Genomic DNA, 16391 nt, shown 5'->3' with positions numbered 1-16391 from the left:
CGCGAGGAGGCGACCCGGCCAGAGGCTGCTGATGAAGGGATTCCTACTGTCGGCGCACCGCTGGTATGTGGGGGTCTGAGCGGCTCCGACAGAAAAAATATTGAAGGCAGGATAATAATCTGAATGAACTGACGGCACTGATTACGTTTCAGGTGTATTTTCTCACTTAAACACATATTAAAACTACTTTATTCCCACTGATCACAGAAAATATAAATGCAAGGCAGAGAAAGGATAGTGAAGCTCCGCCCAACGTGCGTCAGACACACTTTTGCACCGCGCAGCCAGAGCAGCAAAGCTGCTTCAGCCGCGCGTCAGAACTGGTACCAGCAGCAAAAATGAAGCAGCAGACGCGATTATGCTGCGTCCGATGTGAACGTAGCATAACTGCACAAAGATCGCCACTGTGCTAGCAACGAGCATGATTTTAACTGGGGGCGTGTAGCAGTTCTCGCCGTAAAGCAAGACTGACTCTCGCGAGACTTCTGAGCCTGTGGGTGCGGGTCGGTGCTCCTGCAATTGCAAGTGCGGTATTTCCCCCACAGACCACCAGGGCGGCCGAGAATACCTTTGTTCAACCTGAAATGACTCATTTAATCATCCAAAACGTTATGGAACACATTAATTAACTGAAAAATGTTGCATAGTGTGCCTTTAACATCGGTATCGGTTATCGGCTACATGAGTTTTAAAATATCGGCATATCGGATATCGGCCAAAATCCCAATATCGTGCATCCCTAATTTCATGATGTATTTTGGCCCTCCATACACCTCAGGTTTCACACTGCTTGTGAAAATCATCTCCATCATTTTCTGTGTCCAAACCCCACTTTGGAAACTTCTGCCCTAAGAGATGTTACTTATAACAATCTTGTTTATTTATTTTTAAACTGAAAAGGGTATTTTTGAATTTAATTATGACCATCTATCAGTATGAGAAACGTTCGCCTCGCTCCTCCCTTTCAGCTGTGAGTTTATTTTAGGACTATTTTGTGTGTACAGCTTGCACTTTTCAAGTCGCCCAAAAGCATTTCAAAGAGATCCAGATCATGGTTTTGTCTCATCTCAGGACTTCTGTTTCTCAATTCTTATTCAGTCTTTGGTGTATTCACTGGGTTTTTTGTGTCATCTTGTTGCAGGTTCTAGAAAGCATTTTCATTAAACATCTTCTGGTAAAATTAATGTTGGAGTCTGTGAAATGAGCCCAACAGGTTCCTCTGCAGCAAATTTTCCTTAAAACTTTACATTTCTATTTCATGCTTTACAATTGTGCTGAATGTAATTTCTTAGAATTAGGTAGTTGCTTTATGCCAAATATATCCTTATCTTAGTGTTTTAATTAAGCTTGGACTCATCTAATTTAATAAATGCTAGGTTGAGTGAATCTTTATTGGTGCAGACAGAACATTGGGAATAACAATCTGCATTTACAGCTGCGCCTTTGAACGGCACATATGGTCTTGAGGTTTGGCATGTACAAAAAACATTTGAGGTAACATCTTAGCTATAGACATGTTTAGCTCATGACCAACACTTGCTCCCCTTAGTTAGAATGTAATTGAAGATTTGACATCGGCTTTCCCTCTGGATTAACAGATCACAAACACATGAGCTTCATGGGGTCAAATGTATTTAAAGAACCACTATATTTTGTCTGCATTTGGACTAAGGTAGCAGCTGTAGTCTATTTATAACTGAATGTATGAATGCATGTGTGGGTTGTATCTTTGGCTTTGTATCTGTGGTTTAAAGCTATTACATAAGAACAGACTCTGTCCCACACTTTTATTTCCTGCTACATTGAACCAATGTGCATTTATTTTTTATTTTAAAATCAGAGTTGCATGTTAATATGCTGACTTCAATCCAGTGCCTTACAGAGTTACGGCTTCAACAGTTGCGTGTCTTTATAGCTCCAGGCTGTTACCAGTTTGTCAACTTACGTGTTTTGATTGTCAGAAGGAAACTCGACAAAGAGAAGATAATGAGAGGAATGTTAGACACTAAAGTTTTCACACAGGCCAGATTTTAAGTTTAACAAACATTTGGACATGTTTGTTCTTTCCATTTATTCCAGAATTTTCTCCCCTCTCTGTCTGTGTTCATCCAGGCATTCTTTTGTGTGCCACAAGTATTTTTCTTTACAGTTTTTTTGGTCTGTAAGAGATTGAACAGAGCCTCTTTCTTTCTGTTCACTAGTGTAAAACATGCGGGTGTCTGAGATCATCCTTTCTCGTCTCACTGCCCTTGTGTTTGTAGCTAGTAGTGTTGCATTCATCTTCCTTGTATTTCATGACAGTGGCTTATGCAACAGGGAATGTAAAAAAATAAATAAAATTTTTCTGATCCATCCATCTTTTCATAGACTCGATCCACTTCTTGTTTGAGTACTCACAGTCCATGTTTTTTTCTTTCTTTTTGTTCCCTAGAAAATACATCTCCTCTAGCCCACCTCTATTTGAAGAGAAGAGTTTTTTAGTGTTACATAAGCTTCTGAACAGGCCTGAAGACATGTTTGTGTGTGCTGTGATGGGCGCTTTTAATTAAAGCTCTTTTCTTCCAGTGGGATTTGCTTCTGCATCCATGCAGCTTTATCTGGGTTTGTTGTATTGATTTGTCTGTTGTCTGGCCTGGATAGTTTCAGTGAACAATAGAGTCTCAGTTACTTTAAATGCCCCTCAGGGTTTTAGCAGCTCATGTGAGTTCAGTGGGAACGGCTTCTGTCCCGACTGGAAACATTTGCTTTCACTTTTTCTCATTCATCCTGAGAAAAGATGTCTTTCAGCTTAGCTGTCGGTTATCTCTGTTGCTGTGTAAACAAGCTATAAACATCTCAGGTTGCCTTTTGATAACCATATCAGATCAGGGACAGTTTTTTTTTTTTTTTAAGAGCTAACACAACGTTTGGAAGAAAATTTTGCTATGAAACACATTTTTTAAGGTTTGGATAATGCTGACTGAATGTAGGCAAAAAAGCAAGGTGGGCCAGTAAAGTCAAATATACCAGCCTTTTTAATTTTATGTTAAAATCATGTTTATGAAATAAAAAAGCTGTCCATAAAAGCAAAAAATGAAAAGCATATCCTTATTTTATAGATGTCCAAAAATATTGAAAGGTCGGCTGGAAGATTTTCTATCTAAAGAAACCGAGCAGATTGCATTGAGACCATTGACTTGCAGCATTCTCTCATCCTGAATGAGCCTGTAGCAACAGCAGACAATGTCCTGCAATGGTGAATGCAAATGGAGGCCTGGATTTGGAGTCGCACACAAAATTAAAATGGAAAAACAAACTACAGGCTGACCCAACTTTGATGTAATGTCATAAAAACAGCTCAAAATGAGGCTCAGTATAGTGTGTGGTCTCCATGTGCTTGAATGACTTCACTAAAGCACCTGGGCATGCTCCCGATGAGGTGGCGGATGGTCTCCTGACGGATCTCTTCCCAGACCTAGACTAAAGCATCCACCAACTCCTGGACAGTCTGTGGCACAATATAATGTTGGTAGATGGAATGAGACATGATGTCCCAGATGTGCTCAATGGGATTCAGGTCTTCAGAAATGAGGGGGCCAGTCCATACCCTTAATGCCTTCATCTTGCCACAGTCTAGCATTGTCCTGCAGTAGAAGGAACTTGGGGCCAACCGAATTAGCGTATGGTCTCACAAGGGGTCTGAGGATCTCATCTCTGTATTGAATGGCAGTCACGCTACCTCGCTACATGGCCCTCCAAAGAAATGCCACCCCACACTATTACTAACCCACTATTAAACTGGCTATGCTGAAGGAGGTTGCAAGCAGCAGATCACTCTTTGGTCTCTCCAGACTCTGTCAGTTCTGTCATATGGGCTCAGTGTGAACCTGTTTTAATCTGTGAGAGCACAGGGCACCAGTAGCGAATTTCCCAATCCTGATATTCTCTGGTGATTGCCAAGCATCCTGCACAATGTTAACCTGACAACAGCCAGATGCATGTCTCGCTCCGCCCAGCTCCACTCACATACATCTGGGAACCCGCTCATTGAAAGTGATTTCCCCAACCGAATTTATGGTCTGTCTAAGCAGGACGCAGGGTGGGTGTGTCCTGGAGTGGAGAAGCGACCGTGAGATTCCAACAACAATGGCGGCTCGCATTGAGGAAGCAAGCGTTAGCATTGATGCTGCTATTTCTTCTGTGTTGTCCAATCTATCTGATATTGTTTCATCAAAAGAACATCAGAGAATGGCTTTGAAGGCTTTTGTTGGTGGAAACGATGTTTTCGCCCTTCTCCCGACCAGATTTGGCAAGAGCTTGATCTACCAAATGGCTCCTCCTCTCACAGCGTCACGGGTTAGCTTCGGTGTGAGTGGTTGAAATAGCACGTCAATAAAGATGACAGACAAGTGGCTTATCCAATCATATGCAAGGAGTTTTGATAAGGCCCAGCCTTCAGTAAAGGCAATTCCTATGGCGGGTTCCCAGATGTATGTGAGTGGAGCTGGGCGGAGCGAGACATGCATCTGGCTGTTGTCAGGTTAGCACAATGTTGGTCTAAACAGAACCCTCATCTGTGGTTGTCGGGCCCTCATGCCATTCTCATGGAGTCAGTTTCTAACCATTTGTGGAGGCACATGCACATTTGTAGCCTGCAGGCAATTTTGCAGGACACTGGCAGTGTTCCACCTGTTCCTCCTTGCACAAAGGCGGAAGCAATGGTCCCGCTGCTGAGCTGTTGACCTCCTACTGCCTCCTCCACATCTTCTAATGTACTGGCCTTTCTTCTGGTTGTGCCTCTGGGCACAACGCTGACAGACACAGCATTGATGAGCCATTCCGGATGTGCTGCACTACCTGAGCCACTTCTGTGGATTGTGGAGTTTGTATCATGCTTCCACAAGTCTGAAAGCACCACCAATATTCAAAAGGGACTACAACATCAGCCAAAAAGCATAGGTGCTAAGAGCCTCTTTGGTCCCCACCTGCAGAATTCATTCTTTGAGTGTGTCTTGCTAATTGCCAATCATTTCCACCTGTTGTCCATGCCATTTGCTTCTGCTTAAGTGTTGCTTCGTAAGTGGACAGTTTGTTCCCAAAGAAATGTAATTTAATTAAAGATATATTGTGTTGTTAATGTGTTTCCTTTTTTGTTTTTTGGTGCAGTGTATATAGTTGAAAACCTTATGTACAGCCGTTGACCCAGCCCTTGACAACAACAGCTTATCTGGCCTTTTGGCATAAATTGATTGCCAACCCCTTTCCTGTAATGACCATATACAGGACAGATATAGTAATCAAAACTTAAATTATCCTCTTATCCTCATTTCTTCCCAGCTGCTCCCCAACAGACAAAAGTGCATATTGGTCTTGGAAAAAAGTGACTATTACTATAATTTTAAACAAGACCTACATTTCTCAATTTCCTCTCCTGCTTCCTGTCTTTTGTACCAGAGAGATTCAGTTATTAAAGCTGTATGAGCAGAGTGAGTCGATGCATGTTAACCAGCTGATCACTCATCCAGACGGAGAGGCTGCTGGGAGGAAGGAGGTGGTGAGCTGAGAGGGTGGGGGAGTGACTACTGATGCTGTGACTGTAATCTGCAGAGTGTGAGTCAGTGCTGTGGAAAGCAGAGCCGCGCACAGAAGCAGCTGCTGCACAGACACATTTCTCTCGCACAAGCGTCAACAGTGCAGAGGAGCAGGATGGGAAGGCTGAGCTGCTGAGCAAGAAGAGGAAGTCAGACTGTCACACAGAAAACACGTTGGTAGACCAAGAGCTTCCTCTAATTTGCAGTTTAAGGCTTGTTTTAAACTTTTAGAGGATCTCAGAGTGGACTCATCCAGTGGAAAGACAAGTTTGCAATTCTTCCCTTTGACGTGGAGTTGGAAGTGCTGCACAGATGTCCTGGTTGTCTCCTGTCCAGTGGGCCAAGTGGACGTGGTCAGCAGTGACTGGAGGTGCAGGAGACGATGGACAACATACAGGAAGGGATGACAAAGAGGACAAGTAAGAGATTTTGTGTGTGTTTGTATGTGTGCTGGAACACATAGATATAGTTTGTGGCTGTAGGCTGTATTGATGGGAACAGATTCCCCTGAGTCATACTGACAGGTGATGGATCTATGCTCACACAAACTCTCCCTTCCCGTGGTGTATTATCTGATTCTGAGTCAAAGGGACCTGTTTCAGGCTGTCATCAATTATTTTTAAGTCCAAATAGCTTTGTTGTATGAATAAATGCTTTTAATGCACCATCCTGTTATTTCAAATGCAGGGACGTTACTGCCTGTTGTGCTTGTGGCAGCTTAGTAATGGTAGCTAAAGCAGGAGGATTAAAAAGCAACACTTTCCAATGCTTTAGATGGTTTGATTCCCTTTTTGTTTTTCCAGTTTCTAAGTAACCGTCCTGATCCGCAGCCTCTGAGGCTGTCAGTGGGACAGGAATCTGAGTCTGTGTGGGAGGGAAGGGTGTCATTTGTATTGAAATGTGTGTCTCTGTGCAAACTGTTTTTTTTTTTTTGAGGTAGTGTAAGCCTGGGTGCTGGCACTCTGAACTCTTCTTTGTGCTGTTTTTCATTAGTGTGTGGACGTTTTGATGTGCTTTCAAGTGGCTTGGAATACACACACACACACACACACACACATACACTCTCTCTATGTAGAAGACTCCCCCTTTCTTTTTGTCCCTCCGTTGTTTGGGAATAAATCAGATCTGGGTGTCCAGGCAGCCCAGACTCAGGCCAAAAACTGTGAGTGAGTGCTTGTTTGTGGGACACAGTTACTGAGGAGCAAAGGATGCAGGTGGCCTAGCTGGGCCCTGCTTCCTCTCTTCTCCCTCCCTCTGACTTCCTTTAAAATGAAAGGACCTTGTTTGTTATGAGCTGCTTTGACCTAAACAAGACACTGCTTATGTCTCTTCAAGAAAAGAGATATTGGAAAGCTGATGAACCTTTATCACAATTACTGGTAAACAGATACAGTGCCCTGCAAAAGTATTTTGGTCTCCATTAAGTTTTTGAAAATATTTTGTTTACATTATTACTACAAAAGTTTGTGTTTTACTGGTGTATTATGCATTGACTGGCAAACAATATTGCATAATTCTGAACAGTTTTTTCAAATGTTCTAAGTGTGGCATGCATCTCTATTCTGTCATTTAGGCGCCGATACCCCTAAATAAATCCAGAGAAACAATTACGATTGGCAATATCTTTTAACTTATAAATCTTATCAGTCATGTGTAAATGGAAACATAGAAGCCTATCTAGAAATGACCATCCATCTAAAATTATAGGACGTAAATAATAGACGGGTAGCTTTGGGGTCTTTTCTATTTGACCCATATGCAAAAAGCTATGGGTAGCCGACAATCTAACTCTGAACACAACCCCTTTGACCAAAACGTGATGGCAGCATCAAGCTACAGGGAAGAATTTCTTTAGCAGAAAAAAAGTAACTGGTCTGTACTGATGTGAAATTTAAGTTTAATCCTTGTAAGTACTGGAAGAAAACCTTTTACTACAAATAAAGACAAATTGAAGGACTTATTCTGAGGCTGAGGCTCATTTTCCATCCAGACAACAGACCTAAAGCTAGAGCAACAATGATGTTGGTTTAGATAAAAGCACAATGTGTTAGAATAAAAACAAAAGCTGTGGTTTATTTAGTTTATTTATATATATACTCATGCAGGGGGACACAAATGCAGGCCACATTCTCAAGACTTAACTTAATACCTTTGCGGCGTAGTCTAATTTGTGTATGTGTTAAATTTAAATTAATTTTTTTTTAGCTAAGCAACCAGACAATCTGAAATTTTTTTTTTCTCCTCACCTTTAAGAAACATTGAATATAGATTTGCTGATTTTATTTATTTTCCCTTTAGAATATGTGACTTTCAGGTAATGACCAGTTATTTATATATATATATATATATATATATATATATATATAACTGGTAATTTTTTTATTTTTTTTTTATCTCTTTTGACCTATTTCTGTTTTTGATGTAATTTTTATTGTAATAAAAAACTGTACTAGATAACTGTTCAATTCTTTTCACCTCCAGTTCGGACTCTGAAGGGACCTTTGAGACTCCAGAATCGGAGTCCCCAGTTGTTGTGAAGCTACTGGGCCAGCTGGACAACTCCAGTAATGCAGGTGAGGATCTTCTGAGGAGATGTAAAGTTGACTACTATGTGCTACTATGTAACATTGAATATTATCAGATATGTTACAGTAAAGTTTAACTGATCTTCATTGAATCCTGGCAGGTTCATTCTGTGTATTTGATCTCATGTTTAAGGTGAAGTGCGTCACCGCAGGAGCTTAAAATGTTGGTTTCCATGACACAAATATTTATCTTTTTTCCCTTTTCTCTTGCATGTGTGAATTGAATTTACAGTGAGTTAAGTATCAGCATGGGGCCCATTGTTTAAAACTTTAATATGACCTAAGGACAGCAGATAAAGTGGTTTACAGACCTGCATCTGTCTATCGACGAGACAGCTGTCACCCTACCTTCCGCTTCAGTTTGCATCCTTTTTGTTTGTGCTTTGCTGACCGACCTGATTCAGACCGATTTGGGTTAATCCGTCCAGATTTATTCCTGCACAAGTATCACTAAGGGGCAGGCTTAAACATTTGGAAGAGGTATTGATTATAGAGGTGGTTTCCTGGAAAACAGAGGACTGAACAATATATAGAAGAAAACAGGCGTTTGAAAGATCCAGCCCCTTGGAGTCAATCAACTGTAGAAGATTTCAAATAGAGCAAAAAAGTATTTGGGATGTGCCTTACATCCAGATGTAAAATATTTTTTTACCGTATATTACATGTTGATACTTTTGCTTCTTCCTCATATAACGGCTCAAGCTGAGCCTGATTGGCTAAATAGCAACTGTAGACACCAAGATATGTTAATGAGTATTTTCTGTAATACTAAACTTTTACCTTTGTGTTTTAAATGTATGTTAAGTGTCCTTCTACTGGAAGATGATTAAATTAGATATGGTGAGCTCTGTTTACTAATTATATGATATTGAAGGTCAAGTTTTCTAAAAGGACAAAGGAAAATCATGGATTAATCCAATCGAATGCCACACCTTTCAGATTTTTATTTTTTTAAACTATTAATGTACTGTGCTTTGTGGTGTTCTTTCACACTTAATGTAAGGTTTTGGATTTTCTTTTCCTAGGGTGACACACCATGAATTTAAATTGCAATATAAGTAAGAGCAATCTCACCAAAGACTTGACTGGATGTTGTATCACTGCCTCAGATGCACAAACCAGACACAGATGACAGAACCACCTGTGCTTAAAGGGACACTGGGAGGAAAATATTAACTGGCCGCAACCTGCTGTTGTCATTTCATTATCAAACAATTACTTCCTAATCAGTTTATTTCCTACATTTCTCAGCTCTATTTCATGTGCATGCAACCTGTAACTGAATATGGGCTTAAATAAAGAACATAAAGTGTTCATGCCTAGTGCAGCTTACTACCATTTTAAGAGCATTGTGCCACATGCTTTGTTAACCAGAGTTTAACAGCCCCAGAGTAGTGTTTATGGATGTTGTTAAAAGCTGGAAATGAGCTCTCTGTTGGTTAACCCTTTATATAAAAATGCTGGCAGCTGAGTTCTACTTTTGCAAACAGGCTTCCACTGCCTTCTCCTTCTCTTACTCTTCTGCTTTAACTGTCCAGTTTTCACCCACACAGGCACACAGCAGCACCCGTTGCTTTGGTAACGGATCAGTCATTCTCAACAACAGATATGAATATCACATGTTTGCAAAGTTGGATTCTCCAAAAACATTAGCAGATACTGAGAATAATGGACTTAGTGAGCAGACTCTTGTGGTCGGGTTGGATCAGTTTACAAGGATTGTCTCTTTGTTGTTTGGACCAGACAGCCTACATATAAAATCCCTTTGAATGATGGAACAGGAAAACGGAGGCCACATTGCCTCTGACGCTCTGTCTTACTTTACTTCCCCCTCTGCCGTCCTTTCCTCTTTTTCAAAGTAATAAAGGCTGATGATGTTTGTGTTGCTGCTGGGTCATGTAATGGGGCGAGCTCTCCATGACTGGGTGTGGTTCTTCAACTCTTCATCTGTTCCTCGTCTCCAAAGGGCGTATTTGGTGTTAGAAAGTACTCAATGAACTGACCTTGTAAAGCACCTAAAGACAACATATGTTTTGAATTGAAGCTACAAAAATACATTGAAATTGCACTGGTTTACTGAGATTAAGAGCCAAAGCTTGTATAAACCATTTTTGAGTGACTCTTTAATGTGATAATGTAAGAACATGGGCATCTACCTTCCCATCATTTTTTCTCCTCTTATATTTTTCTGGCTGTGTATGTCATAGACTGAACCAGGGATCTGCAGCATTTATAATCCTTAGAGCATATTCTTCCACAAGTAAAACTAAGTTTGAATCACAAATGTCAGACCTATTAATTAAAGACAAGTTTTTAGTTTTAGTAAATATCCACTTTAGGAAATTTCTGTGGATTGATACATTTTCTTCTAAAACCTTTTTTTTTTCAGAAACAGAAAGCCTGTGATTTTTAACCTAACAAGAGAAATGGATGTAGAAACAAATATTTGTCATTTTGCCATTTCTTTAACCTGTTATAACAGGTAAAAACAGAAGCATTTTTTTTGTATCTATAGTTAAATACATTAGTTATTTAGTAATTTTATGCAAAGTTTTTGAAAGTTATGGTGGAAAGCCCAGAGAGGCTCCAGGGCCACAGGCTGCAGACCCCTGTGATAGACAAACATGAGGTAGACCAAGCATTCAGATTGAGCAAAAGAGAGTTGGACTTGAAGATTGGAATTAAAGCCCCCTGTCCTTATCCATTTGGCTATTTAGCTCGTATTGATTAATTTTAACACCACTAATAGTTTATACAGATTTTCTTTTTTTCATCAGGTACAATTGGCCTCTGGCTGCTCTTCTGATTGAAGGTCTTATTATCCAGCCAGACAGTCAGGAAAACGCTCATGTCTTGGATACTCTGTAAATCAGATAATGGATTCAGAATTATTCTAAGAGATGTTCAAGGTTTAGGATGTTGCTCTATAACCCAACCCTTTTTTCACTTTTCCACATGAATCCCTGACCTTTCTGTCTTACTTGGCTGTTTTTTTCCTTTGATGCCTTTTACCAAACTACAGACCAAACCTGAATCTCATAGCTGAATTCCCTTAGTTTGTCCTTCAGCTCAGCAGAGACCTGCCAAAAGCCACTCATTAGATTCAGGTGTTTTGGAGAGGGGATTCAGGATGGTAGCTGCTAAAATGGTGACTGGACTTGATCACCACCATACTAATGTCTTCACATAAATAGTTGGATTAACACAGAAAAGAGTGAAGTAATGGAAAAAAAAAAACTTATTTTCTTTCTTTCTCTAAAATCACCCACTAGTTTGTGTATCACATTAAATTCCAAAACAATAGTGTAGGAGGACATGATATTGGCCAAGGGGCTATAAAAACACACAGAATGCACTTTTATGTGTGTTAAGAAGAGAGGGCGTGGGCCGCTGTTGTTGGTCTATTATTGTTTGAGGTTTCCATTGTGAGAAGGTGATTATTTTCAGCAGAAAGGGTTCCTGTGTTTCAGCAACACAGCCTGGTCTACTTGGATCCTGAAATTGGTGTGTGAGGACACAGGAAGTGGATTTTTTTTCTAGAATAGGGTCCTCCAACAAGGCTAAGGGGAATTTTAAGTAAACTTTTGAAAGTGTAAATGTTAAATGATAACCTTATATGAGGACATATTCTTATTGAATACAAAAAAAAAAGGTATGCTTGTTTTTTTATAGACCTGTAAATAGTTTTACATATTTATTGGACAATAAAACTATCCTGTATCAAGTAAATTTTGCCCTTTTTATTTTGGTTAATATTTTACTTTGTAAGCCAACCAGCCAACTACAGACAGCAGACATCTTGTACACACACATATCGCCTTGATAGTAAATCATCAATCTGATGGGAACTGAAAAAACTAGTCTAAGGTGATAACAATGTTGTTTGACCTTCGATTAATGAGTGAGACAATGACCTCTTTGCGTGCACCTGAGCCACAAGCAGAAACAATAAAACAAGGAAGCAACCTAAAACATTATATAAACCTTTAGATCACATTCAAGCATGTATGTTTTACAATAAATACATTTAAAGTATTTTGTTTTTTTGACATCTCCAAACATCTGTTGCAACCTGGTTTAACTGGTCGTACACTTCAGTACATTACTGTGTCAGCTGTATACAGTTTTGATGATGGAACATTATCTTTATCTAAATCTTATGTATATTTTCATATATCATTGAAACACGAGAGACAAACAAGTTTTGCAGGGTAACACTGTGCTTTGTCAGCTTTGTAGTGAGAAGGGACAAAAATCAGATAACTTCTGACCTTAAGCTGTTTTTTTTGCAGTTTTTACAGTATTGTCTCCTTTTTCACTACTGAGGCCTGACTTTTTTTTCCTAACTTATAACAACAATAGAAACTTCACTTTTAATGTCCTTTTAAAGAACCTTTGTGATTCTTCATAGTGGCCCAGTTTTTAACCTATAATGTTGCAACCACTTACTTATGGTAAGAAGTTGGACCAGCATCTCTCCAAAGGAGTCTTGGAGTCTTTGTCACCAGGTCCTTTTTTTTTAAAGAAATATTACCTTACATTATTTAAATTATACTCTGAAGATTTTACTGAGCAATAAATTACTGACCAAACATGAAGCCAAAACAGGTTAGCTGTATTACGGCTAATACTAATAAATCTGTTTTTTTTTTTTTTTTTTTTTTTTCTTCCCCCTGCTCATAGCTCCTACTGAAGATTGCAGCCAGGAAGCCCCCTGTACTCCAACCCAGCAGGTTGACTCTCTGAACAACTTGACCAGCTCCACACCCAACAGCTTTGGTTTGGATCAAAACCTCAATTTAACCCCAGACTCCAAGGCTTCTCCTGGACAAGGCCTCCCTCCTTCCAAACACCTTCCCCAGGCTGCATCTCTCCGACCACCATCACTTCCCGTATTTTCCTCCCTGAACAAACCTGATCCCTCAGAGGTGGACGACGAAGCACCACCGACTACAGACCTGAACGCTGTAACGCTCAGTCGTGATGATTGTCTGGATTCTGATTTGCTGAATGGCAACGTGACATCAGACGTTGTGTTATCAAACACTAAACTAGCCTGTGAGAGCAGTAACTCAATCATCAAGTAAGTAAAACACAAAGAGAAGACCTGGACCCCAAAGACTGCAGTTATACATGTACAACACATAGTTTCAGTTTCTGTCTGTGGCTGTAAAGACCTGCATTGAATGCATGCTACTGAGCACAGTGAATGTGGAATGACCAAGGTATCTTAGTGTTTATGCACTGTGGTGTTGTAACTTGTCTATTTAAGGCATGTCAGCTGTTTCTCTCATTCAGCCGTGACTCAAACCTTGATTTGAATAATTTTATTTTTAGGGAGGTATTCTTTGGATTTTTTTTTTCTTCCACACAAACCTGGTATATTTTATCCACCTTTACTATTGCATTGCTTAACCTCAATATCCTCTTTAAACAGTTAAACTTCGCCCTCTTGTGGAATATTTTATACCTACAACACTTTAATCTTCCTCTATACTTGTTCACCTCCATAAAAAACATGGACATATGATTTCTAGTAGAGGTGAATCAGAGAATGAAGGCAGATTTCTGAGCGTTCAGTTACTCATTTTACAATTCCTTTTTGTCTTTGAAAAAATAAAAATTATGAAGTTCTTTTTCTCTTCTTTCCGGATAATTGATGATCAAACTTTCTTTTTATTACAAGGTCGTTGTAGTGACAAAAAACTAATTTAAAAAAAAAACCATTATGAAGCTTTCTCTTTCTGCATTACTTGAAAGCTACAGAGAAACCTTTTAGTTCACATGTAAATGTATCCATAAATAAGACAAACTCTAAAGAGAATGACTGATCATCTACATTTTTGCACTTAAAATACAGATAATACCTTATTGCAAAGATCCTATCATCATAACGAAAAATATTATTTGTTCTACAATATTATTGAAAACTACATACTAATAATAACTTTTGGATATCTGTTGAGTTATTTTTTAATCATTTGTTTATTATAATTTTTGTGTCAACTTTTGTGTCATAACTGATTCTATTACTTTTTTTTTAATCAAATATAGTGAGTTTAGTAGGATTAGTGGTATTTATGCTGTTAGCATCACTAAGGCCAATCTCTGCTTATTCCCTTTGGGCTCTTACATTATTAGTCCGATTTTGGAAAGATGGCATTACTTTTTTCTCCATTCCAGTTTACAACAGACGGGCATTCTTTCTGTCACATGTGGAGTGGCATCCCCCTGCTGTGGCAGCCTGAATGAACAGTCGACATGCCTCCTTAAGAAGTACACAGTAGATGCTTATAGCATATCTGTGCTTCCAACGGCTGATAGTTAATTGGACCTGTTCTAAAAAAATAAATAAAAATAAATGGAGTATTAGCTTACGGTGCATCTTTGGTTCTAAATCATCTTAGACTGTTATATCTACATGATGTAAACTATGTGTTGCAATGACAGTACAGGTTTGAAAATCCAACCATTTCCTTAAGTCAGGAAATGTTCTTTTTATATTTTCAGCATTAAAACGTTTCAGTACATGCTTTCCACAGACACCTTCAGGAGCCTGATTCCAGTTCCTAGACACCATTACCTTTGCCTTCATCTTGTTTGTCCCGTCATGAGTGTTGTCCTTCCTTTTCCCTTCTTACTGTCATTCTGTTTCCCTTTCTCTCTCTGATGCATCAGGACTGATGAGCAAGTCCATTTCCTTTGTGTTCTGTTGTAAGTACTGTGTAAACGTGTTTTGCAACTCCACCGCTGTAGTTGACATAAACTCAGAAGTCTCAAAACAAAGGTGGAGCATAAAGGAGGCAGGACTAAATTTGCTATGGGGAAATACTAAGTGTTTGGGGGAAACCCTACAATCCTGTCTAATGATCCGTGCAAATTCAGCAAGCGGTTTCATTATTTTGGCTTTTTCTCATGCATAATTGGGAAGAACATTCCAGCTCAGCCTGCACAAAGAAAAGCTACCGTGGTAGTAAGGCTTTCTGTGCTTTCCGTCCTGTCTTCTCATTATTCAACTGTTCACATGTAAATTCGGCTGCTATTGTGTTGGTGCTAAAACTGATGTTTGCTTTTTTTTTTTGTCCTCAGGAACTCTTGCAAACTAAATCAAAATCAACAGAAGGATTTAAATGGACCGGTAAGCTCTAATAATAGCCAAATTATTGCAGAGCGAAGGAAGTATGTACAGATAAAGTCAGCAAAGTTATGGTTTCTGTTAAAGGATGATCACCATGGGGGCCACGCTACAGATGAGGAGAAACTGGCAGGGACTGTTGGGGGAAAATCAGAAAAGGAGCAAAACGGTAAGTAAAACCAGGATCTATTTATGTTAATAAATACTAACCATGGCCTCAAAGTCGGCTATATTGCTGTAATAATAACTCAACAAAAAAGGACACTAAAGCACATAGACTATTCAGCCATTGTTTTGGATTAGGATCTGTTTCCTAACCTGTGGGTAAAGAAAAGTAATGGTCAGGCTGTTACATTAAGGCCACTTTCTTTTCTATGACAAAAAAAAAAAAAGCGTTTTTAATTATAAACATTACATGGCAAATGTGCAGAATTATAACACTTTGATTCATTTGGATTGAAAACTGTAAAGATCTTTTGGTATTCTTATAAAAATTTATAAACATATAGATTTTGTTGCCTAATTTGTTCTCTGGCATCTTCAGTTTCTGCAGAGTGCTTTGCATGTTTTGTTTGACATTTGTTTAATTCAGTAACATAGTTATGAAATGCATAATTACCTAAAAAAAATGCAGTTCATGGTAAAAGCTGAAAGGTGCAGCTGAATTAGAGTATTATGTAGAAGTTAGTATATTTCAGTTGTTGTTCAGTATAAAAGGAAAAACTCCCATCTAAAACAGTGATATTTTTTAAGTGTTTATTTCAACTAATTTGTTTTGTGATTTTGAGACAATAAGAACCCCATGCATTCATGGGGAAGAATGCAAACTTGAAAATTGTTCATTCTTTGACATGCTCAAGAAGGAAGGTAAGCCAATACAATGGATGCTCAATCAAATCATATCAATGGAAAGTTAAGTGGAAGGAAAAGGTGTCCTACAAAAAAACAACAATCCCTCTCTTTATGTAATTCCTGGAAAGTGTAAAAGCACAGAATACCATCTGCTTTAGGTTCAATGTAAAGATTTTGGGTTCTGCTGTCATCTGCCTTTGTTGGTCCACTGTCTGGCCTGCTTCCAAAAAAAAAAAAAAAAAAAAAGGA

At 39.1% G+C, this 16391-nt stretch overlaps 1 protein-coding gene across 2 annotated transcripts in view; it reads left to right on the top strand.

The window, feature by feature from the left end:
• The window catches only part of LOC119786590 (transforming acidic coiled-coil-containing protein 1-like), a 32510-nt gene that overhangs the window by 8777 nt on the left and 7342 nt on the right, over positions 1-16391 (top strand). Inside the window, exons 1-5 of one of the 2 annotated variants that reach the window (XM_038290051.1) lie at positions 5587-5989; positions 8052-8143; positions 12839-13238; positions 15245-15293; positions 15378-15459. In XM_038290051.1, coding sequence (XP_038145979.1) covers positions 5883-5989; positions 8052-8143; positions 12839-13238; positions 15245-15293; positions 15378-15459 — 730 coding nt within the window. In that variant the 5' untranslated portion in view covers positions 5587-5882. Of the gene's footprint in view, positions 1-5586; positions 5990-8051; positions 8144-12838; positions 13239-15244; positions 15294-15377; positions 15460-16391 lie in introns of those variants that run through there. The other variant, XM_038290052.1, reaches the window with a different exon arrangement.

The sequence above is a fragment of the Cyprinodon tularosa genome, unplaced genomic scaffold (genome assembly GCF_016077235.1).
Source record: "Cyprinodon tularosa strain WSP-4 unplaced genomic scaffold, ASM1607723v1 ctg275, whole genome shotgun sequence".
Taxonomy (NCBI): Eukaryota; Metazoa; Chordata; class Actinopteri; order Cyprinodontiformes; family Cyprinodontidae; genus Cyprinodon; species Cyprinodon tularosa.
This window is presented reverse-complemented; position numbering and strand designations above follow the sequence as displayed.